Genomic DNA, 22,203 nt, shown 5'->3' with positions numbered 1-22,203 from the left:
GTTTAGCGTTGCATAACTTTTATGGATCTATCCTGGAATCCCGACAGATAGTTACAGTAATCACCACCTTAGGCATTAACCTTCCTAATTTGGACATCTTTCACCTCATTTCTACCATTCTGACAACCACAACGCCCACAATGGTCTAGAAGATATTATATAAAATTTCCCAGGCGCACTCAGGCTATTATTTATAGGTTCTATACGAAAAGGTATTATTTACAATCTCGAGGGCGAGATTTTGAGGCAGTTGGGGAGGATGTGAGATCGGGAATCGTCTTACAGAGCTCTTACGGCTCAAGTGTGGTCACATGATCGACACCTTCTGCATTTAATTGCTGCTCCACTAGTGATTTTACAATACAACACTCATTTCGTCTTACTCTCAGTGTTTAGTGTATGCTCAGTGACATTGGATGCTCACTGATTCCTTAGTAACGCTCATTGTCCAACCCGGGAGTGCTCATGATCTGCTTAGTTCGCAGTAGACTATAGCTACCTAAATGGAACAAGCGCCTAAAGGGTCGTTTATTGTACGATGGGTAGTCTGTTGATATCCCTGTCCTACCCTCATTCTCTCGAGTCATCCAGCTCCCCTTGAAAAAAATCCAAAAAAATAAATAAAAAAATAAATGACAATTTCCTAGCGTTATGACTAGGGGTGATAGGAAAAGCGGAGAACACACTCTATTTCAGGATATCGCGATGAAATATCCCTCTTCTTCGATCATGTGAAGCGGCACAAGCTGAGAATCTCAGATTATAAAAGGTGATCATTGTCTAACTTCCAAGTTTAATACCTCAAACTCACAATCCGTGCACTTTATACTGAACTACCTCATTTGAGATACATTCTCTAAGTTGTGTCTCACTAATCGGACATCGTATCTGCTTACAGGGCGAAAAGTATTTTTCGCTAGGCGCGGAGATAGAGCTAAAGAAATCAACAGCCGGCAATGACAGAAGCGCAAGACTAACAGTACCCTTAGTCATTCGGCTAACCTCAAAGATTCGATTTTCAGGGAGCCTCAGGAGCACTCGCTAGGATTTGTTCCGGGCCGAACAACCGCGGCCCGAGGGTTGCTGAGGCGGATTTATTTATATATACCAACGTATGTATATATAATATATATGTTTGAAACAGAACAGAAGCCAGAGTACAAAGACCAGCATTTTGATTGATCTCTAGGTTTTTTTTTTTTAAAAAAAAAAGTAAAAATGAATTTTGACATCTCCGAAGACCTTCAAACCCACCTCCATTCCCTCGACAAATTTATACGGGATACAATCCTCCCTCTTCAACATTCCGACGGCAATGTCCGATTCTTCGACCACCGCCGCGAATACTCCCGTACCGACTAGGCCAACGGTGGCCTTCCTTCAAAAGAATGGGAGGACCTTTTAGGTATAGCGCGTCTCAATCGGCTTTACATCTAACTAACACTATTTAGCACGGGCCCGCATCCTCGCCGACGAAGCAGGCTTCTACCGCTTCGCCCTCCCCAAAATCTACGGGGGCCAATCACATCCCCAGACCAACGTGTGGATGTCTAGCATTCGCTTCTACATGGCCTCACACCCACTCTATGGTGGAGGACTTGGTCTGGCTAACGACCTCCAAAACAAGCATAGCATCGTAGGAGACTTGCCGGACGTCCATATGATTCACCACTTTGGAACAGACCAGCAACGCCGCAAGCTCATCCCGGCTCGTATCAGTGGCGACTTCCGAGCGACATTTGGTCTCACAGAGCCTAACCATGGCAGCGATGCGACTTTCATGTCGACGGTCGCCAAACCTACTACTGAAGGGTTTGAAATCATTGGCTCTAAGAAATGGCAGACTAGTGCCCACAACTGCACACATTTAATCATCTTCGCACGCACATCCGGCAAACCTGGCTCAGCAAAAGGAATTACAGCTTTTCTAGTCCCCCGCGACACATGAGGAGTGAAGATATCTTCCTTTGAATGGACCCTCAACATGCCCACTGACCACGCCACCGTCCAGCTAGACCACGTCCGTATACCTAGATCCGCCATTCTCGGTGCCCTGGACGCCGGCCTCGCAATAGCCCAAACTTTTGTGCACGAGAATCGCATCCGTCATGCAGCTAGTTCCTATGGCGCTGCAAAATATTGTCTTAAGCGTAGCATTTCGCGCACGCGTTCCCGCAAGATCTAGGGCGAAGGCCGCACGCTTGCGGATAACCAGGTCGTCCAATTTCCCGTCGTGGAATTAATGACGCAAGTCGAGATGTTGAAACTGTTGATTCTCAAAACAAGTTGGGAAATGGATCAGGTCGTGGCAAGCGGGTCGTCCGCTCCATAGGTCCAGATCGAGAAGACATTGAGTGACAAAGTCGCTATGTGTAATTTCTGGGCGAATCGGTTGTGCTGCCAGGCTGCTGATTTGGCAATCCAGGTATTTTCCAATCCATGATTTGATTGTTGACTATAGCCGTGTTCATTAACTTGGAAATGCTGATGATGTAGATTTACGGGCTACTCCAGGCACTACCCCTTTGAACACATCTATCGCCACTTCAGACGGTATCGAATTACTGAAGGGTCAGAGGAGATCCAGATGCGAAAGGTTGCAGCGTATCTGTTTGGGTTTGGGGGGAAGAGTACCCAGAAGGAAAAGTTGTAGGTGCCTTATCATTGGGTTTGCCTGTGGTTTCAGATTTAGGCAACCATTGAAGCATAGAAAGTCTCCATCGGGTGCAATAAATTGAATTTATATCATGCTTGAAAAGTGGTGTACAATTATGTACAATTATGATGGTCTTCGCAACGACACTTTCATGTAGTCGCCAGGTTCACCCTGAAAATCGAGCCCAACCTTTGTCACGTCATTGTACGTAGTGTCGTTGGTGAAATACCAGTAGTTTATAGTTGACAAGAACAAGACAGCACCCTCATACCATTTGCCGGGAAGATTTCCTGGGATATTCCCGGATATGTTACCTTGGTAGTATGACATGGCCCCCCACATCGTTTTGGACGCAGCATCTTTGATAGATTCTGTTGTTTGGATGGAGTAACAATCAGCAAAATGAACGAAGTCATAACTGGGCAGTCCTCAATCAAAAAGGAGGCCGGAGAAGGGTAAAGCACACTTACGCTCATTTTTAATGTCTATCTCGATCGCACGCATTCCCGGAACAAGGCATAGCGTTGTCCATAACGCTGCCAATGCTTTTAGAGTTCGCATAGCGGCTCGAAGGGCATAGAACAATAGCACTGCAAAGAAAGCTTAGAGCCAAGTAATAATGCAGGTTCCATATATCAACGCCGAGAAGTCCCTGAACCTCCCCGCACTTGTGGGCTGTTACTACTTTTAAGGGGCCGGGCGCAAGGCTGTCTTGCAACGCTACCGACCTGATCTGCGCTGTAAGAATAGGCACCTACGTTACTTGATTACAGTAATTCACGAGGCTAGCAAACCCGAAAGTATTGAATTTGCGTAGTTCAAACAGTGTTCCTGCTTCCTGACATTATTTTGTCCCTTATATTAACGATATGTTCTTGATTCTTCGATTCAGAAATGCCACTCCTGGAGAGAACTGATCGCTGCCTCTGTAAACTAGTTGTTACAATTACAAAACCGCTAAATAACTAGATAAGACGTGGTACACGAGATTAGTATGAGTACTTAATAGAATTGATAGTAATAAGCAATGCGTCTAACACACGAGTTATCCCTGAAGAGCCTCTTGTGCTTGTAATCAGGCATTATAGTCCTGTGAGATCAGGAACATCTTTAAAGAGCTCTTACAGATCACGAGTAGCCAGTGATCGCCCCGACTGTATTTAATTACCTGGCTGATCTATGATGTGGCTAGGGAGCTAGGGAGGGCGGGAAATCTTGAATTTTCGGAAGTTTTGAATTACTTCTAGATATTTCTCTTCACTCCGTTTAAAGCAGATTAATAGTTTACAGAGCGTCGTAGATAAACAAAATTTGGGGAAACAATAGGGTATAGTAGTAAAATATTATTTTCACCCCGTGTCTCGCTCCTGCGCTGTGAAGAAGCAAGCATAAATCTTTATGGATATGGCCTTCATTTGGAAACCCTTTTCCGAATCCTAGCGGGTATCTTCCCATCTGGATGCATCACCCCAAACATGAAATACTTCAAATCGGGCTGAATTCTAGGTTCCTCATCAATCAATAGCTCAATTTCGAACGCCGTTAGGAACATTGCCATCGTTACGATCATGGCCTTCTTCGAGAAATGCCGCCCAGGACACATTCGCGTGCCTCCACCGTAGGGGATCCAAGATCCCGCCGTGCCATCGAGGGAGAAGGTTGGTTCCGAGATCGTCGAGGCTTGCGATTTCTTTTCCTGTTGCTGTGCAATGGTTCGTAGAACCGGACCGCTGTTGGGATTATCCGGGTACAGAATGAACCGCTCTGGCCAGAATTCATTCACGGGATGTGGGTCGTCAATGTTGCCTTGGTTCCAGACGGATTGGTCGCGCGCGGTGTTGTAGGTGGATACAATGATCTGCTCACCTTCCTTGAAATGCCACCCCCCAATGTGGAAATCGCTAGTAGTCGGGACTCGGTTGATGACGGTGCCAGAGTGAAGGCGCAAGACCTCGGCGTAAATAGATTGCAGGAGGGGCTGGCAGCAGAGATTGGAAATGTCGACGACTGTCCGGCTTGGGTCCGACGGGTCCCAGCATACGAAGGGAGCGATCTCTTCACGAACTCTCAGTAAAAGGTCGGGACGTTGGAGGACCTCCAGTAGCATCCAGCCAATCGCAGGAACAGTATTTGCGGTGGTCCTGTTTGTATATCAGCCAAAGTTCTCGAGTAAGACTGAGCGGAAGAAGGATAGGATGCATACGCCCACACTAATCCAAGATCATCCGCGGCGACGGTCTCCTTGCTCAACGGCATCTTCTGGAAGAATTCATGTCTTGTCCTCATCAACCTGGATCCGAAAAATTCCTCCCATTCTCTCTTGTCCAGTTGGCCCTGGCGCACATCGTAATGCTCGTGGGCAAAGGACTGCCACTTTTCTAGATGCTCCTTCATCTTATCCCTAGCCGCATACGATGCTGGTGCCAACCACCGTGGAATTTCCTTGAACAAATTTGGGAGGGCACTATCGAATGCCCAGAAATCATCATCGAAGTTCGGGATAGTTTCGAAAACATGTAATCCGCAGAGTGATACAACGGACGCTCTGAAGGCGACATTGCGAATCAAAGAGCCGTACAGATCAGATACCTCAACCCACGAGTCAGATTGGATGTCCGTTTGATGAATCTGGGAGGACAGATTTCGCACAAGCTGTCTCTCCATCTCCTCAAGGCTGGCTCCGCTCAAGCCACTGTGGACGGACTTAAAGACCAAATGGAAGATGCGATGCTCTGGGTTCGTCATCTTGCTCCGAGGATCAGGCTGATTGCCAATCCCCGTGTCGTCGGCTAGATAGAAGGGTGCATCAGCAACCTCCACTCCGAAGGCGTTGACCAAGACCTGCACGAGCCAGTGCTCGCTGCTTAAGTTCCTTGAGCTCTTAAAAAGGGTAGTGATGGATTCGGCGCCCTTGAGTAGACTCATACGCCGGTTCAGAAGCTGTATCCGGACTGGGGTGGACGGCCCATATTTAGCTCTGGAAATACAGCTTAGCACACCCATTTCTTCGAACCAGTGTGACGACATCAAACGTACGTAGCCCTCGCTAAGAATTTCATATTGTCCTTTAAGAACTCTGGAAGATGGCCAAGCAGTGGAGTAGCATACGGAAGTTTTGGCGGTCGGCTTCCATGGCGTTGGTAGCGAACCGTAATGGCCCCTTGAAATGCCGAGATCAAGTAGGTCACTGCAATAACACTGATAAAAGTCCCGAATAAAGCAAGGAAGCCATCAGACGTCAATCGCAAGTCTCCAATCCGCTTGCAAATAGCAGGCAGATCAGGGGTGACCATCTTCAGTGAATTAGGCGATGCCAGTTTGGGCAGGGAATGGGCCACTGGGCAAGTTTCGGATTGAAAGAAGACTTGGAGGATAAACCACACTCGGCAAAACAGCTGAAGGAAAACAAAAGCTGGCCGCAAGCTGCATCAGAATAGGCAGGGCGAACGTCACGGTCGCCAATTCCAACGTTCGACCTCACCCAGATCAGCCGTGAGAATCGAAGGGGAGGCGGTGAAAGAAACAATCGTCCCCTGAAGTCGAACCCTCAGTTAGGGGACGATTACCGCTAAACTCAAATTGAGTTTCCAGCTGAGACAGCAGTTGCTTCTTCGTCGACTGCCATCCTCTGCCTGTTGATCTTCCCTCATCGCTATCGACCATCGAATTCAGGCCTCCTCACCAACCAACCCCTGTGCAGATTTCCGTGTTTAACCTGGAGATTTGTATCCTTTGCCTTCTGTTAGTTTCATCCGTGTGTTTAGCGGAGAAAATCGGTTGCTTTTCTACTGGCCGCGATTTCCCCAAAATCGGGACCGGCCAAACTAACCGTAACAGGGAATTCACAGGCCCTCATTTTAACACGTAACAGGGAATTCACAGGTCCTCATTTTAACAATACAGCACTCGCTCCGTCTTACAGTCCTTACAATAATCCTGAATTCAGGCATAATTGCATCGACTCCATCCCCGAAATGGTGGGCCGGAAGATCATCTCTACTACAGTTGTACGTCCACAGCAGTAGGCTTTGAAGCTCATAGCTTTTTGCCAGTCATGTCGACTATAATCGCCAAGCGTAAGCGCGCGAGAAAGGCGTGCATCCCATGCCATCAGCGCAAGCGAAAATGTGACACCGTGTATCCTTGTGGCATGTGCACCACTTATGGATACAACTGCAGGTACGCAGACGACGACATCACTGAAACCACGGGCGGTGGGGGATTTATTCCGCCCTCAGCCAAGCGCGTCAGCCTCGACGGTGAAAGTCGTTTGACGAGCCGGGACCCCACAGCGTGCAATTCAGGCAGCCGGTCTCACATGGAGCGAGACTCCCGCGAAGCCGACGGCTCGTCGACGAAGAGTCCTACCGTCGTGGGCGGCGCCTTCCCGGGCATCTTCGACGAGCAAAAGTTCAGACACTCTGGGGCATCGGCGGCCATGGCATTCCCACACATCCTGGGTGTATCTCTTGGCTCCGACAGTCCTCCCAAAATGCGGTCCTTTGCCTACAACTTTGGCATTCGGCCCGAGGAGGCATCCAACGCTCACTGCTTTCTGGGGAGCCTAATATCGGAGAAAGACCTCAGCTTCTTCTCAGGAGTGTACTTCTCAATATTGGGCCCCATCGGCGACGTGATGGACCCGAGAATCTATGCCCAGCGATGTCGGGATTATTATCATAGTTCCGGTAGCAGCGGGGTCGCCTTTGCCGCCGTGGCCGCTGGTGTGGCCGCTCTCGGGTCGTTCCTATCCCCCAATAGACACCCGCGGGAGACTGACCTAGTGCAGTACGCCAAAGCCATTCTCGATGATCCGGCCTCTATGCGATTGCATGGTATCGATCATATCGTCGCGTGGGGCATGCGAGTGTTTTACTTACGGGCCACAACCCGCCCTAGCAATGCCTGGATCGCTTCGTGCACCCAAATGCACCTCTGTGAAGCGATAGGGCTGCACGAAGAAGAGAACATCAAGAAGATGGCGTCCATCGCCGGCGCCGCGGTCCTTGGACATGATGAGGACCGACTGAGGAGGATATTTTGGATTTCGTGGGCTGGGCATAACATGCTGTCCTATGAGTACGATCGTTCGCCTGTAATCTTTCGGGCCGTGACTTGCCAGTCTATAATCCCGGTATCAGGGTCCGTTGCCGACCAATTTGTTCAGTTAATCCAGATCATCCCATCGCCCAACTCTCCGTTCCGGCTCGAACGGCAGCCTCCAACTCCGACTGAGGAGCTATTTGAGCATCTCAAGGTATTGGGTGGCATCCAAACCACGCATCCGTTCCTAGTGGTGACCAAGGCAGACATTGCATTCTGCTTCTATCGTCGCCTTTACCAGCTCAAGATCCGCATACCGGATGAGGTCATCAAGCTCATCATTGATAGCGGCAACGCCGCAGTGGAGGCAGCCGAGCAGCAAGCTAGCCAGGGCCGTCTGTTTTGGAACCTCATCGGCAGTGTCTTCCAGTATGCCTGCATCCTATTGGCCATTGACACGCCGGTCGCCTCTGTCCACATTGGCGCTGCCTTCAAGGGCCTGGAGAACCTTGTAAAGGCTGCCGATACAGGGCTGACGCGCGAGGCGTTGTCGATGGCGCGGCATCTACTCAGTCTTAATATGGCGAAGAAGCGAAAAGAACTTGCTCAGATGGAAGCTGTCGAGGCGAACTATCAATTTTTTCCGCCCCAGCCGGCATCCGAAACCCACACTGCTGTACCAGATATGGACTGGGTGGTGGACTGGGACCAGTTTTTTATCGAGCCATATTTATCGATGCTCGGTCCTGAAATTCAGCTATAGTGCCGCAGGGGTCGTTGAATATTCATTGGCCACACGGCGGATATTCAATATGTAAATTATCAAGCCATGTTGTGGTATTCTGGGATGATCTACTGAAGTCCAGCATTGTACTTATGATAAACTATAATACCCGAAAGTGTTCCTCTTGCGTTTGCCTTGTTTCCTGTATTATGTTCTTAGACATCTCGGCAGGTGTTCGCCCGAGTATTGGATAGCAGTCTCATAGACATATAGCGCCTCGCTGCGAGGCGCAATAGAGTATTTGTAAATCTGTCCTCCCAGTTTGGAATTTATTTTCCCCCTATTATTACAATTCCGGAAATTGCAGATGTGGTCGGAGGTCTATCAGTCCGTGGGTCCGTACCTGAATCATTAAATTACTGCCATGCGTTTGGTGCGGCTTTACGTGCGGCTTTACGTGCGGCTACTGCGGACTTGGTCACCTACCGCCGCACCAGAGCCCCATCAAACGGTGTTACTGGATCACTGCGGGCGGCTGCTGCGGCGGATATGGAGAGAAATTCAGAGACTTAGAGAGCGCCCCAGACTCGAGAATGTATAAATAGACTGACATTCTCTGCTCCAGAGAAAATTAGCCAGATAATCACCACTCGCTCACAAGTTTGAACACCTCAACCGCCTCATTCGAACATAATAGCAACAATTGATACGTTCCCAATAATCAACCGAACCATAATGCCCAAGTACGCCAAAGACCAGTCCGTCGGTTTCAAAAACGCCATTGAAAGAGTCGCCATTGTCGGCGTAAGAAAACCCATCAGCCACCATCATGTATACAGCAACGCTAACAAATACACTTAGGCTGGGGGCACAGTTGGATCGCACATTGTCAACGCCCTTCTAAAGACCGGAAGACACACAGTCACGGCCCTTTCCCGCAAAGACAGCAGTAACAAACTGCCCGAGGGCGTCCTTGTCGCCCCAGTCGACTACGATGACGAGTCCACCATTGTTGCCGCCCTCAAGGGCCAGCAATTTTTTATCATAACCATGGCCCCTACTGCTCCACGGGACACCCACAGCAAGCTCGTCCAGGCGGCCGCCAAATCTGGTGTTCCCTACATTATGCCGAACGGGTACGGCGCCGACATTGACAACATTAAACTCGGCGAGGACACGCTGCTGGGCCCCGTGGCCAAGGCCAACAGGGACGAGATTGAGGGGCTCAACATGCAGTGGATCACAGTGTGCTGTGGGTTCTGGTACGATTACAGCTTGGCGGGCGGGGATGCGCGCTTTGGGTTCGACTTTGACAAGCGTTCCATGACAATTTACGACGATGGCAACACCAAGATCTCTACCTCAACGTTATCGCAGGTTGGGCGCGCTGTGGCCAAGGTACTGAGCCTGAATGAGCTGCCTGAGGACGAAAACGATAAGGGCCTGACTCTGTCGACGTTCCTCAACAAGGGCGTGTACATTAAGAGCTTTGTAGTCGGCCAAAACGACATGTTTGAGAGCGTCAAGCGCGTCACTGGTACTACTGACGCCGACTGGACGATAACTCATGAGGATACCAAGAAGCGATATGAGGATGGCCTGGCGCAAGTTAAAGTGGGTAACATGGCTGGCTTTAGCAAGATGCTGTACGCAAGGGCGTTTTATCGGGATGATTCCAATGATCTCACGGAGAAGGCACAGAATGATCTTCTTGGATTACCGGATGAGAACCTGGATGAGTCTACCAAGGTTGGGATAGATTTGGTCAAGGAGCTGCAGCTTCGTGTTGAGCGTATGGCTTCCTAGAAAACGGCATCTACATGTACGGAGTTTGAATGAATTAATAGCTGGATATAAACACGGTATTGCTTCGACGAGAAGTCTCTATTATTTCTATGCCCCTGACTTTAGTTCGTATCCAGTTCTATCTGAGAGAAGCTATGTAATCGAACGTCTGACCTACTCTTGGCAACTTTTTGAGAGACGCTGTCGTATTTAATTCACACTCCGCTTCGTTATCCTGCTTGACTAGAACTATAGATCAAGTCAAACTGCATATAAGACGTCAACTAGTGAGGAAAAGCTTCACGGGCTCTCCCCACACTGCAGCCCGTTTATAGAAGTGGAGATCTGGCGCATTCCCTTCTCTCAACCCATCAATTGCTTCCGCGAGAGCCTTGCCAAGGCCTTCTTCTTTGATCTCTGGCAGTGTATATGTTAAGGTTTTAACTGAGAAGAGAAGCGCACGACTCCGCGGTAGCCGGTGCAGGACCTGTCTTTCGCAACGGAGACGAGTCTAATAAACGTCTTGTTAGCCGTGAACCGCCAACTGCAACAAATGTCCTGGGAGTTCTCACGCTGCTGATATCGATCTCCTCCTGATGAATCTTTTCGCCTTCGTAAAGGTGGTTACCACTGGGAGTGAAAAGCTCGTCTGTAGTTGTAATGGCCCACTAAAAGCCAGTCAGTCATATTCCATGTCAGAATATATAATCAGGACACTGCCCACATTGGCTCGCTTGACAAACTTTCCAGTTGGCAACCTTGCGAAATACCGATCCATGCTTTTTTCCAGCTTTTTTTTGTAATGCGGAACAGGCTTGTGGATGTCCCTCAATTTGAGATTCAACTTTTGAAATGTGTTGAATCCGTTTGGAAAGCATGTCACAAATCCCTTCAAGGTGTACCCATCTCCGTCAGCTGAGGGTAACAAGAATAGAAAGTCATCGTCGACGAGCCCTCCCATTCGTTCAAGGGTTTCTAGCGGCTTCTCGGCAGGAGACAGGGGGATTTTCTCGTCTGTCACCAAGCTGTGTAGGAAGTCTTCCTTGTTACCTGTGTGCTCCAATACAAACATCCTGGGAAACCGTGTAGGAAGAAAAGATCCCAGAAGCCAGGAGTAGAACTCATCGACAGCTGACTTGACACTGTCTTCAGCAGCCAGGACAGTGTCGGTATGCTCGTTCATGATCTTTCTTCGCAGGTAAATTCGATCCACGTAATTCTTGTCCATTTCAATAAGATCATTAACAGTAGTTTCCTCGATGCCTAATAATTCTGAGCTGTTGTCTTGTAAGTTCGGGCAAAGAGCGTACTCATCGTAAGGTTGTATTTAGGCTTAAATGGCCTTATCTTCATAGGCTCTTTTTGTTGCCACTCAAAGTCGGGAAGAGGTTCGACTGGGGGGTAGGCTTTCGGTTCAGTATTGACGTTCGAACCCTTGGGTGAAACGCGAGGCGACGATTTGTGACCTTTGAGCAGCGTGACCATCCAGTAGAGAAGAATCGAGACAAGACTCAGCCAAAGCAACATGGCCCATCCTGACCACTGCGTGATGGTAATTGGATCCATGGGCTCTTTTTCGAACGCTCGAATCCTGAAGTGGTGGTTTATTGGTACTGCTGAAACCAATATGTCTGTGGGACCTTCCCAGCTTTTCCCAACAGTGGTCCTGACTGCGGTATTTCAAAGTTGTGGCAGTCCGCAGAGCAAAGACGTGATATAGTTGCTTATGGCCTATTATTAGGCTTATCAGTTAGCGCTTTACATCTATGGGAGGGCGAGACTGTCCGCTCCCAATGACATCGCGGGGATAATGACTCATTCAATACACCCAGTGGAGTAGGACACCTTGGATACTCATCTGACCTGCCCGTTCGGCTATCAGTTGCTATCAGTTCACAGTCGTGGGTAACTGAAATTAGGAATGCCGAGGTTACCCCGCCTACGCCTATCTATGGGGGTGCTCATTTAACCTACCCGTTTTGGCAAGTAGGTTTCGGCCTAACTTTCCCTTTAGCTACTATACAATATGAATTTAAAGTTTGTGGAAAGCCAATTACCATATCCTCAGTAGTCGAACTACATGTATATTCAATCAAATCCTTTTTCCTGATTACCCCGGACCTTCTATCCCTGAAAGTAGTAGTCAGGTGTGCGGGGTTAAACCTAGTTCCTGTCCAACATCGTATATGATTCTTTCCGTCGCTTAGCGCTCCCCTTTTGAAATATTCTCAATCTGCGATAGCCTGTATTAAAAGCTTAGGATATGCCGTCAAATATATTTCATAAGGCTTCACATCTTCTCCAAATTCATTACGATCTACGTCCTTTCTTATGATCATCAAATATATCTATCTATCTCGGTGGCAATAATGTCAAGTGAATTGTCTAATAATGGGGATGGAATTGAGAGTAAAGGTTTGAGCCTTGAATGGATAATTATTTGGGCTCCAGCTGATCAGTCTCGTCAGGCAAGCAAGTGCTAGAAGCTGTCCGTTACCAAACGGGCCATAGCTCAGCTGACTGTACTAATATGGAATAAATAATTATAGGCGAGAGCCAAGGGCGAGGAATAACGAAAGCAGCTGATCTAGAACTCCTCGGGCTCGCCCAGTTGACAGAGCGAAACCTCGGAACGTTCCAGATCATATGCAGCGGATGGAATATTTGCAACAGCTGGGCGGGCATTGCCGGTACACTCGCTATTGGTATCACCCAGGGAGGCACCGTTCTTTTATTATATGGTAATGTTATTACTTTGATCGGAGCTGGATGTGGTGGAGCCACCCTGGCCGAGCTCGCGAGTGTCTATCCCACAGCAGGAGGCCAATACCATTGGACTTCTATCTTGAGCCCGAAGAAATGTAGCCGTATTCTGGTAAGGGAGTCTCAATCAGTCCAACTGTCCCTTTGACTAATACTATATCTCAGAGCTATTGTTGCGGTGCCATCAATATCTTCAGCTGGATTTCAATCAGTGCTGGTGTAACGATTCTTCCGGCACAGTTCTTCATCTCCATGGCGATCTATAACAATTCGGGATACGAACCTCAAACATGGCACTATTTTCTTATATTTCAGGCGACGAACATTATTATCATGCTGTACAATATCTTCGCCCTTCGGAGAACTACTTGGGTCCATGATCTTGGCTGTGAGTTTCGCCAAAAATGAAAGTCCGATACTAAACTAACTGTATAAGTTGCCGTATCAGTATCCTCCTTCGTGGTCATCTTCATCACCTGTCTGTCTCGTTCATCACTTCAGCAATCTTCCGAATTTGTATGGACAACATTGATCAATGAGTCTGGTTGGTCGTCAAATGGAGTCGCTTTTCTAACTGGACTGATCAACCCCAACTATATCTTCTGTGGAATCGACGGTGCTATCCACCTGGCAGAGGAATGTAGCAATTCTATCACGGCTGTTCCATACGCACTGATGAGTACACTTGCAATTGGATTTGTGACAGCATTTGCTTTTCTTGTTGCCATGTTGTACAGCATGACCATCATTGGCACTGTCATAAACACAGCTACTGGGTGATCAAGCCGCCTTCGATACTATTCATCCGCGAAGCTAATATTCGAATAATAGTGTACCCATCTATGAAATCTGGATCCAGGCCACCCACTCCGGAGCAGCAGCAACGGTCTTCATCTTCTTGCTGGCGCTGATAGGTTTCTTTTCACTCAATGGGTGTCAGCAGACTGCATCTCGCCTGACCTGGGCATTTGCTCGCGATGATGCTTTGATCCTGTCCAAATATTTTAGTCGCATTCATTCACGACTTCAGGTTCCGGTCTATTGCCTTGTTGCGAACGCAGCCGTCATTTTTGTCATCGGATGCATTTACCTTGCCTCATCAACTGCTTTCAACGCTTTAATTGGCACGGGTCTTATCTTGCAACAGGTCTCTTTCGCGTTCCCTGCTGCATTGCTACTTTATCGCCGTCGCTCATCCGTTTATCTTCCGCCAAATCGATTCTTCAACCTTGGAGCGTTTGGCTGGATGGCGAATGTCATGACCGTAGCATTCGGAGCTACTACTTTGTTCTTCTACAATTTTCCAGCCGAAATGCCAGTAAAGGGTAGCAATATGAGTAAGATCATTATATTTGGATAGTTGGCCCCAAGTATTTGAAGCTGACTTCCTCTTCAGATTATTCCTCTGTGGTCATAGGCACAATGGCTCTTTTCTCTCTCGTCAACTGGTTTCTTCATGCTAATAGGAAATATCAAGGGCCAAGACTCCCTGCAGAATTCACGTAAATTGAGTTATGTTCCTCCTCCAGATGTCAAGCACAGAGTTCTCGAAAAGGGCCCCGGTTTGTGTCTTGTTGAGGATAGCGATATACAGAAGGACCTCTGAAGGGAAATTGTCATTCCTCCGGTCCTTACCAGTGACCTTATACTAGCGCCAGAAAACCCAAACTGTGGAAAACTGTTACACTAGAAACCTGAGGTCTCAATTTAAATGCACTTCTGAATTTGTAGATGTCAGAAAGGTGAGAGTTTCGCAGCGGAACAAAGAAATAACTTTCAGGGCTCCGTAACCGCCTCTGACCCTCCCTAGCTGAAATTCCCGGCTTGTACAAGGAATGTGAAGCATCGCCATGTCTAACTATATTTTGCTTCGATTAATCGCATTTCGAATTCCAAATCCTCAGAAAAATATAGGTTGGCTCGGGAATCTCCGACAAGACACTCCCATCGAGGCCTCACAGGCTTATTGACAACTCTATTCAGTCGTGCTCGGGGCAAGACCAAACGGTGATTGGCGGAGATAGTCCGAGTCCCTTATTGATATCTCGATCCGGCCATTGCCAATCCCCGACCAATACGAAACCTTCTCTTTGTTCTGTGACGCTTCTAAACAAATAGCCATGCCTCGCAAAGCCAACTCGCAGTGGCCCTTCTGTCTTTTTCTTCCTTCCAGCACTCAACATACCAGTGACCCTCCACCCTCCCTCAAGCCAAACAACCATCTCACTTTTGCTTTCGATGCCATCGCCGATGATATCTTCACCAATGGATAAGGTTTTTGCAACACGCAGCTATCGGCCCGTCCCTAAGACAGATGCAGACAGCGATGTTGACGACAGCAACGCAACCCTGACACGCCGTCCTCGCCGTCGTTCCGTGCAGCAGTTCCTCAAACGCAATTTGGCCGCGATCACCATCACCGGACTTCTTCTGATCATCTTTATGCTCGTTATTGCCATTATTGCCGAGCCCTTCCGCCAAATTCTCGTCCTGAAAGGGTCCGCTGGTCCCGTAGGCCAAATTGGCCAACGCCAGTGTCTGCCCGCCACACCACGGACCCTGCTCTCCTGTGGCAATTCAACCGCCGAGGCAGAGGCTCTGGGCTGCACATACGACCCGTTGTCGGCATGCTGGTTGCACCGCGACTGTCCACACGATTACTCAGATGTCTTTTCGCATTTTAACAACGGCAAGCCGTTTATTTACTACTACGACGAGGCGGCCACACGCCAGATGAAAGACTATAATGAGGTCGGACACAACGCGAACGGCTTCTACTGGACTTCTGTACGCGAGCACCTCGTGCATTGTCTGTATCTACTGAGACGGGGTCATGATGTCCACATGCGTGGCGATCGCCTCGACTCAATGCTCGCGGATATCGACCATGTGGATCACTGTACTAATTTCCTGGCCAATTGGTTGCGCAGACCGGATCCGGCTCTCGAGCATCTGGGTACACAGGGCAAAACGGACTGTTTCATGTCCTGCAGCTGAAGGGTGGACTACTCTGGGTAGTAGATAGGAAGGTCAACGGAGACAAAGAGGCAAAAAGAATCTGGCTGAGGCTTTTTTGGGAGACTATCCGTTCATCATAATATCCACTAAAGGTGGTTATTTCATTTTACATGTACTTTTCGCAAGGACCCCGTCCACAATCCACCTGGTTGCCGAGATCTAGATCGACACCATCGAGAATGCCTTGCCTATTCAGGAAATTGTCTCCGCGGAAGACCGCCTGAATTCGGCTCGACCAAAAACGAGCAACTTGACATGGCTCGAAGACTAAACCACAAAAAACCCGTATTTCTTTCATCCTCCACTTCTACAACATCCAAAATGCCTCCCAAGCGCATCGCCATCGTGACCAGCAGCACGCGCAGCCCGCGCCTCAATCCGACCATCACGCACTATGTGTATGACGTCTTGTCCGCGGATCCGATGATCCCAACCTCTCCAGCTACACGTGAAGGAGGGGAGGGCAGCATCGACACAGACCCTAGGCATATCACCCTCGAGATCCTCGATCTAGCAGACCAAGGACTGCCACTCTACGACGAAAACATCATTCCCGCTAGCCTACCAGCGGCGGATCCCACGCCGCACTATGAAAAGGAACACACTCGCGCGTGGTCTACTGTCGTGCGCCAGTATGATGGGTTTATTTTCGTGACGCCCCAATACAACTGGAGCATTCCAGCCAGTCTGAAGAATGCACTAGACTATCTTTTTCATGAGTGGAAGGGGAAACCTGCGGCGATTGTCTCGTACGGAGGCCATGGTGGTGGGAAGGCGGCGGATCATTTGAAGGGTATTTTGACTGGCCTACGCATGAGAGTTGTCGGCACGGTCCCGGCGTTGCCGGTGAAATATACGGGGTTGCCAGTTGGGGGGTCTGAGGAGGAGAGGGTTACGCTGGATGAGAGAGATGTGGCCGGGTGGAAGGAGGCGGGCTTCGAAGCGATGATGCGGAATCTAGGGATGGAGCTGGTGTGCGAATTGGATAAGGAGTAATAAATATCAGCGCATTCAAATTTTGGTATCTATCGAGCAAAATCCTCTGGTATATGTATATGCAAGGATACAACAAAGTAATCAACCAGTAAAGAAAACATTATTTTTAGTCCGCCATTAGAATATCCTCCCGTGTGATTCCACTGCGATCGCACATTGCTCGGAAGATACCATCCGTCCGATCCCACAAAGCAACCGGTGTGTCCATCTCGGCGATCTGGCCCTGGTCCATGACACAGATACGGTCGTAGTGAATGATCGTGCGCAGGCGGTGCGCAATGCATAGCAGCGTCTTGCCGTGGAATCCCTGCGCCATCGTGCGCTGGATCTTCTGGTCGGTCTCGAAGTCAACAGAGGAAGTTGCCTCGTCGCAGACGATAATCCGAGCCTGTCGGACCAGTGCCCGTGCGAGCGCCATCAGCTGCCGCTGACCCAGGGAAAAGTTGAGCCCTTCCTCGTCAACGGGGCTCTCAAGCGTGAGCTTGGTATGCTGCTGTGGTTTTGAGTCGCTGCCCGTGACTGGAGTTGCGGTGCCACTGGCAGGGACGCTCGGCAGTCCCTCTGCGACAGGCTCTACCGAATCCTGACCGACCAGGTAAGCCTGGCGCAGCGCAGTCCACAGTTCCAAGTCCTCGTGCTCATTAAATGGGTCCAGGTTCGAGCGAATTGTGCCGCGGAACAGCGCCGGGTCCTGAGGAATGATGGCCAGCCGAGAACGGAGGTCATTGAGACCAACGGTAGCAATATTGATCCCATCGATCTTGATGGTACCTCCGGACAGCTCCGTCAGACGGAACAGCGCAGACATGATACTCGACTTGCCGGCACCCGTTCGTCCCACAATTCCGATACGCTCGCCACCCTGCACATCCATGGTGAGCCCCTTAAGGACAAGCGGGAGGCCCGCGCGGTACCGCATATGTGCGTTGTCAAATGTAATGCGGCCCTTCTCAGGCCAACTAGCGGCAACGGGGGCGAGTTGCAAAGGTGCCTCCTCTTCCAACTGGGTTCCATAGTAATGAACGCGCTCGGTAGCGTTCATGTTGTTCTCTACCTCGGCAAGCTGGCGGACAGTGAATTGCAGCATCTGCGCAATGGAAAGAATGTACGAGAGCACGAGTCCAGAGATGCTGGGTGAGACATCAAATCGAGAGGTGACGACCAGAACACCCGTCACAAAGACGAGTGAGGTTGCCACGGCATCCAGTCGCACGCTAAGCCAGCGCTGGTTGGAAAATGTCAGGAAATACGCTCCGTTCATCACGTCGATCGAATCACGGATACTGCGCCGGAACTGGTGCTCCACCCCATAAGCTCGAATGCAGGCGGTACCAGTGATGGCTTCACCGAATCGAGCATAGACCATCGACCGCAGAACTGCCTCGTGTCGCTTCATCTCGCGGGCAGAGGCTCGGTAGTAGTTGGAGGCCAGAAGGAATAGGATAAACAGTGGAGCGAGAGCAATGACAAACTAGAGAAGGTCAGCGATTCGCCCCAGAAAGCACAGCATGAGTCACTTACGTAGTGGAAGAAGACAATGATCAGAACCATGACGGAAATGATCATGGTCATCGTCAATGCGTAGATACGCATAGCATCCGAAAGTTCATTGTCCATCACCTGGATATCCTTCGAGAAGCGGTTGGTGATCCGTCCGAGCGGCGTGGTATCGAAGAATGACATAGGCGCTCGGAGCACACGGGTCATTGCGCGCTGCAGCATGGTTCTGCTGGAGTTTGTTCCGCATGTGGTCATATAGGTCGAGAAGACGAACATGAGGACAACAACACTGCCTCCCAGGCCGGCATAGATGCCAATGTATTGGCCCATCGACAGGCTCGGGTACTTGTCGGACGTCCAGTAGGAGAGCCACAGACTGGTCCAAATGTTGGCGACGTTGGCCAACGCCAGTAGGAAGATCACCACGATAGCATTGAAAGAGCTTCCAGAGGCTTTGATGTATGCCTTCCACACATCCCACCCAACCGAAGCTGTGGCCTTTTCTTCTTGTTGCATCAATGCGGCGGCTGGCTTTCCGGGCACTGCTGCCGCCGTCTTCTTCTCATCGGGCTCCCCTTCGGCAGCCTCTTCTGTCTTCTCGCTCGAGTCCTCCTGTCCCGTTGTGGACATGAGCCGCTGGAAAACTTCATCGTCCCGCATCAGATTATCGTAGGTATCAATCGCATGGATGCGACCCTCGTCCATGACAATGATTCGATCACATCGGTTGAGGACATGGAGCTGATGAGTTGCCAGAATCCGACACCGGTCCTTCAGAAGGCCACAAATAGCTTTATCCATGATATGACGCCCGACATGTGCGTCGACCGCTGATAAAGGATCGTCCATGAGCACGAGTTCGGCATTGAAGTAAATGGCACGGGCAATGTTTAGACGCTGCTTCTGGCCACCCGATACCGTAATTCCGCGCTCGCCAATCTCGGTCTGGTCGCCATTCGGGAGAATATCAAGATCCGGAGCCAAGGCGCAGGCATCAATCACTTTGTTGTACCAGTCTTCGTCATATTCTTTTCCAAACAGAATGTTCTTCTGGACGGAAGTGTTCTGAATCCAGGCATACTGCGGACAGAATGACCGCGTTGTGCTTAGGCGAACAGAGCCATCCGTTACTCGCATATCACCAGCCAGTGCTGAGAGTAGAGAGCTCTTCCCGCAGCCTACCGTGCCAATCACTGCAATCAGCTCATGACGTCCCACCTCGAGGGTCAGGTCGTTCAGCTTAAATGGTTCGACGGGAGCATCATCGGCCGTGTCGTCGTCGCTCTTAAGCGCTGATGCCGCATGCGCCGCCTTGGCGGCTTTCTTCTTCCCGGTCTTGTCTTCCTCCTTATCCGTGGGCAAACGTTCCCAGGTGAACGATGCATGCTCCATTTCAATAGCATTCTCCATCTTCTCATCCTTTTCGATGTCCTCCTTCTGCTCCTCGGCAAGAAGGAATTCCTGGATTCGGTTGAGAGCAGTCCATGCGTCCGTGACTTGACCAATCACCATCGGCAGCATGTTCAGTGGCATCCGGAGCGAGTTGAACAAGGCCAGAGAGGAGAAGATCCGGGCTGGGTTCAGGTCATGGCTCGACAGGGCGTAGGTGATGAAGGCCAGCATTGAGGCGAAGGTGGGAATAGCCAGTGATACACACAAAATACCGTTTCGGACGGCTAGCAAGGTCTGGATGGATCGAATCTCCCGCTTGCGAATTGCCTTGAGGCGGCTCAAGAAGCTACTTTCCCAGCCGAAGTATTTAACGAATCGCACCGCTTGCAAGATTTCTTGTGTCAATGAAACCCGTTGGTCGGTGATCTTGTTGATGTTCCTCCGGCGTTTCACCAAGAATCGCACCGCGTAGGTCAAGAAGGGTACTCCGAAGACCAGCAGGGCATATCCAGCCAGACAACTGTATCCAATATTAACCAAGAGTAGAATCAGGGTCACGATGATGGTAATGGGCGCCGTCCACATCATGTGGAACATGCCGCAGGCCAAGTTGATTCGGTCGACGTCGATACTCATCAGGGCCACGATACGGCCATTGTTCCACCCTCGGCCATCGCCTGCCACACCCTGGGCTGCTGCCGCATCAGCCTTGGGATCTTTCTTCTTCTTTCCATCCGACTTCAAAAGGGCTTCCTTGGTCGCTTCCAATTTTTTGATTTCTTCATCCGTCGCCTTGCCTCCTGCCTTTGCCCGGCCCGACAGTCGCATGGCCTTGTTGAAGACCTGTGAAATCAGGACAGCTCGGATCTGCCCGCCAACCATCTGGCCCCGGTAGATAAATTGGTTCGTACACATACTCTGACACGCCTGCATGATTGTTATACCAACAGTAAACCCCATCCCACGCCCAATGTGGGGAGCAGGAAGGCCTTTTTCCTTTGCAATCCATGCCTCTGTGGCAAAGGCGATCAGGTAGCGAGTCAAATAGGGCGCAAAGACTAGGAGCAGCGAGCTGAAGAACTGGCAGATGCCGCCCAGCACGAACTCGAATTTGAAGGTATCGTACAGCGCCCACACCAGCGCACGTTCTTTCCCGCTCTTCATCCGCTTCTCCATCGCAGCATCCAGCCGTTCCGACAACACATCGACGGCCCGGTTGGGATTCACCGTCCAGATATCCTGCAGCTCGAGGGGTCGCAGATAACCCACCTATACCGCATGAGTCAGTAAGGATAATTTTCCGACAACTTTTTCGAATCACGAACCTGCATCAGAGGGGACATCCATTGAAACGTAATGGTGCTCAAGAACGAAGCGCCGTATTCGCGCGACGGCGTGCGCTCCTCCGGCACTGCGGGGGGCTGCTGCCATCGCAGCGGATTCAGTCGGCGGTACCACTTTTTCTTCGGTTCTGTTGGCGGCGGTTGCAAGGTCGGGTCTGCGGCTTTGGCCTCCTCACCGTCTGCCGAGGCAGCCGATCTGGACGAACTGGAGGCCGCTTGCAACTTTTCGGCATCGGCCACCACGACCTGGCTCAGTGGTTCTGTTGGCGCAGACATGGTCGCGGCTGTTGTCTGCGGCACAGAAAATGAATCAATAATGTCCTAGCCGGTGTGGTTTCTATTTATCCATCGCAAAAAAAAAAAAGGCGTGGCGACTGAAGAAGAGCTGTGGTTCTGAAAACGGAATCCAAATGCTTGGGGAGCTGGCCGGTTAAGAATGAGTCAAGCGTGCTCGGATCGTCCGCTCGCTTGGTCCGAGGTGGATGAGAGTAGAAAAACCCGAAAGGGACGAGAAGGAGACTTCACGGACAATTGAAAAAGCCGTTCGTTCTTTTCTCAGTGTCGGTTCCAGGCCGCGGCGGGACGCTAAGCCTTTGCATACATTTATTTTCGAGTGGGGCAAAATGCTACATTAATAATGAAAGGAGCCAAAGAAGCAGGAAATGAGGCGGTCACATCTGCTACTAATCACCCTGGCTCTCCGTTTTGCTCTAGTGCTTGGAAATCGGCCTTTCTGACTCGTTGACACCGTCGGCGGTCGGGACTTGGACTTTCCGGCTTGTCTGTCAAACAGGGAACTAGACTCCTTCCGGTAGAGCGCAAGCCAGAACCGAACTTCTTATCTCCGAGACGGACGGACTAAGCGGTCGAAACGAGCAAGCGATGCGAAATGAAAAAAAAGAAACATAATTAGGCACACCGAGCCGATATTGATCGGACTAGTGCTGTTTACTATATTCTGTCTCTACAATGGACAGGAGTAG

The 22,203-nt window shown here is 50.0% G+C and overlaps 10 protein-coding genes across 10 annotated transcripts; 7 read left to right on the top strand and 3 right to left on the bottom strand.

Annotated features, from left to right (window-relative positions):
- Positions 1–1,218: 1,218 nt before the first annotated feature.
- Positions 1,219–1,948, top strand: N7474_008207 (acyl-CoA dehydrogenase family protein; the record flags this gene model as incomplete). The annotated part of the gene is made up of 2 exons (XM_057199617.1): positions 1,219–1,351; positions 1,452–1,948. 2 exons carry the CDS (start codon positions 1,219–1,221, stop codon positions 1,946–1,948), a joined length of 630 nt encoding a protein of 209 aa, XP_057050318.1.
- Positions 1,949–2,242: 294 nt separating this feature from the next.
- N7474_008206 (uncharacterized protein) lies at positions 2,243–2,653 on the top strand (the record flags this gene model as incomplete). Its single annotated transcript, XM_057199616.1, has 2 exons — positions 2,243–2,319; positions 2,497–2,653. The coding sequence occupies 2 exons, from the start codon at positions 2,243–2,245 to the stop codon at positions 2,651–2,653; spliced, it is 234 nt and encodes a 77-aa protein (XP_057050317.1).
- A 1,414-nt stretch (positions 2,654–4,067) lies between these two features.
- N7474_008205 (cytochrome P450) lies at positions 4,068–5,949 on the bottom strand (the record flags this gene model as incomplete). Its single annotated transcript, XM_057199615.1, has 3 exons — positions 4,068–4,797; positions 4,860–5,633; positions 5,693–5,949. 3 exons carry the CDS (start codon positions 5,947–5,949, stop codon positions 4,068–4,070), a joined length of 1,761 nt encoding a protein of 586 aa, XP_057050316.1.
- Positions 5,950–6,710: 761 nt separating this feature from the next.
- On the top strand, positions 6,711–8,462 carry N7474_008204 (C6 zinc finger domain protein; the record flags this gene model as incomplete). The annotated part of the gene is made up of 1 exon (XM_057199614.1): positions 6,711–8,462. One exon carries the CDS (start codon positions 6,711–6,713, stop codon positions 8,460–8,462), a length of 1,752 nt encoding a protein of 583 aa, XP_057050315.1.
- Positions 8,463–9,158: 696 nt separating this feature from the next.
- N7474_008203 (aromatic alcohol reductase) lies at positions 9,159–10,229 on the top strand (the record flags this gene model as incomplete). Its single annotated transcript, XM_057199613.1, has 2 exons — positions 9,159–9,227; positions 9,285–10,229. 2 exons carry the CDS (start codon positions 9,159–9,161, stop codon positions 10,227–10,229), a joined length of 1,014 nt encoding a protein of 337 aa, XP_057050314.1.
- Positions 10,230–10,488: 259 nt separating this feature from the next.
- Positions 10,489–11,436, bottom strand: N7474_008202 (heme-dependent oxidative N-demethylase family protein; the record flags this gene model as incomplete). Its single annotated transcript, XM_057199612.1, has 3 exons — positions 10,489–10,719; positions 10,781–10,876; positions 10,933–11,436. The coding sequence occupies 3 exons, from the start codon at positions 11,434–11,436 to the stop codon at positions 10,489–10,491; spliced, it is 831 nt and encodes a 276-aa protein (XP_057050313.1).
- A 1,323-nt stretch (positions 11,437–12,759) lies between these two features.
- On the top strand, positions 12,760–14,331 carry N7474_008201 (uncharacterized protein; the record flags this gene model as incomplete). Its single annotated transcript, XM_057199611.1, has 4 exons — positions 12,760–13,083; positions 13,137–13,359; positions 13,408–13,747; positions 13,803–14,331. Coding segments are annotated over 4 exons (1,416 nt in total), but the record flags the coding sequence as incomplete, so codon positions are not given.
- An 878-nt stretch (positions 14,332–15,209) lies between these two features.
- On the top strand, positions 15,210–15,968 carry N7474_008200 (uncharacterized protein; the record flags this gene model as incomplete). Its single annotated transcript, XM_057199610.1, has 1 exon — positions 15,210–15,968. The coding sequence occupies one exon, from the start codon at positions 15,210–15,212 to the stop codon at positions 15,966–15,968; it is 759 nt and encodes a 252-aa protein (XP_057050311.1).
- A 342-nt stretch (positions 15,969–16,310) lies between these two features.
- Positions 16,311–16,985, top strand: N7474_008199 (NADPH-dependent FMN reductase; the record flags this gene model as incomplete). The annotated part of the gene is made up of 1 exon (XM_057199609.1): positions 16,311–16,985. One exon carries the CDS (start codon positions 16,311–16,313, stop codon positions 16,983–16,985), a length of 675 nt encoding a protein of 224 aa, XP_057050310.1.
- Positions 16,986–17,091: 106 nt separating this feature from the next.
- Positions 17,092–21,496, bottom strand: N7474_008198 (ATP-binding cassette transporter YOR1; the record flags this gene model as incomplete). Its single annotated transcript, XM_057199608.1, has 3 exons — positions 17,092–18,456; positions 18,507–21,146; positions 21,203–21,496. 3 exons carry the CDS (start codon positions 21,494–21,496, stop codon positions 17,092–17,094), a joined length of 4,299 nt encoding a protein of 1,432 aa, XP_057050309.1.
- Between the last annotated feature and the right edge of the window lie 707 nt (positions 21,497–22,203).

This window comes from Penicillium riverlandense, assembly GCF_028828495.1.
Source record: "Penicillium riverlandense strain IBT 135883 chromosome Unknown utg000007l_segment0_segment0, whole genome shotgun sequence".
In the NCBI taxonomy this organism is placed as follows: Eukaryota; Fungi; Ascomycota; class Eurotiomycetes; order Eurotiales; family Aspergillaceae; genus Penicillium; species Penicillium riverlandense.
The sequence above is the reverse complement of the archived record's forward strand: the minus strand, read 5'-3'. Positions and strand labels throughout refer to the sequence as shown.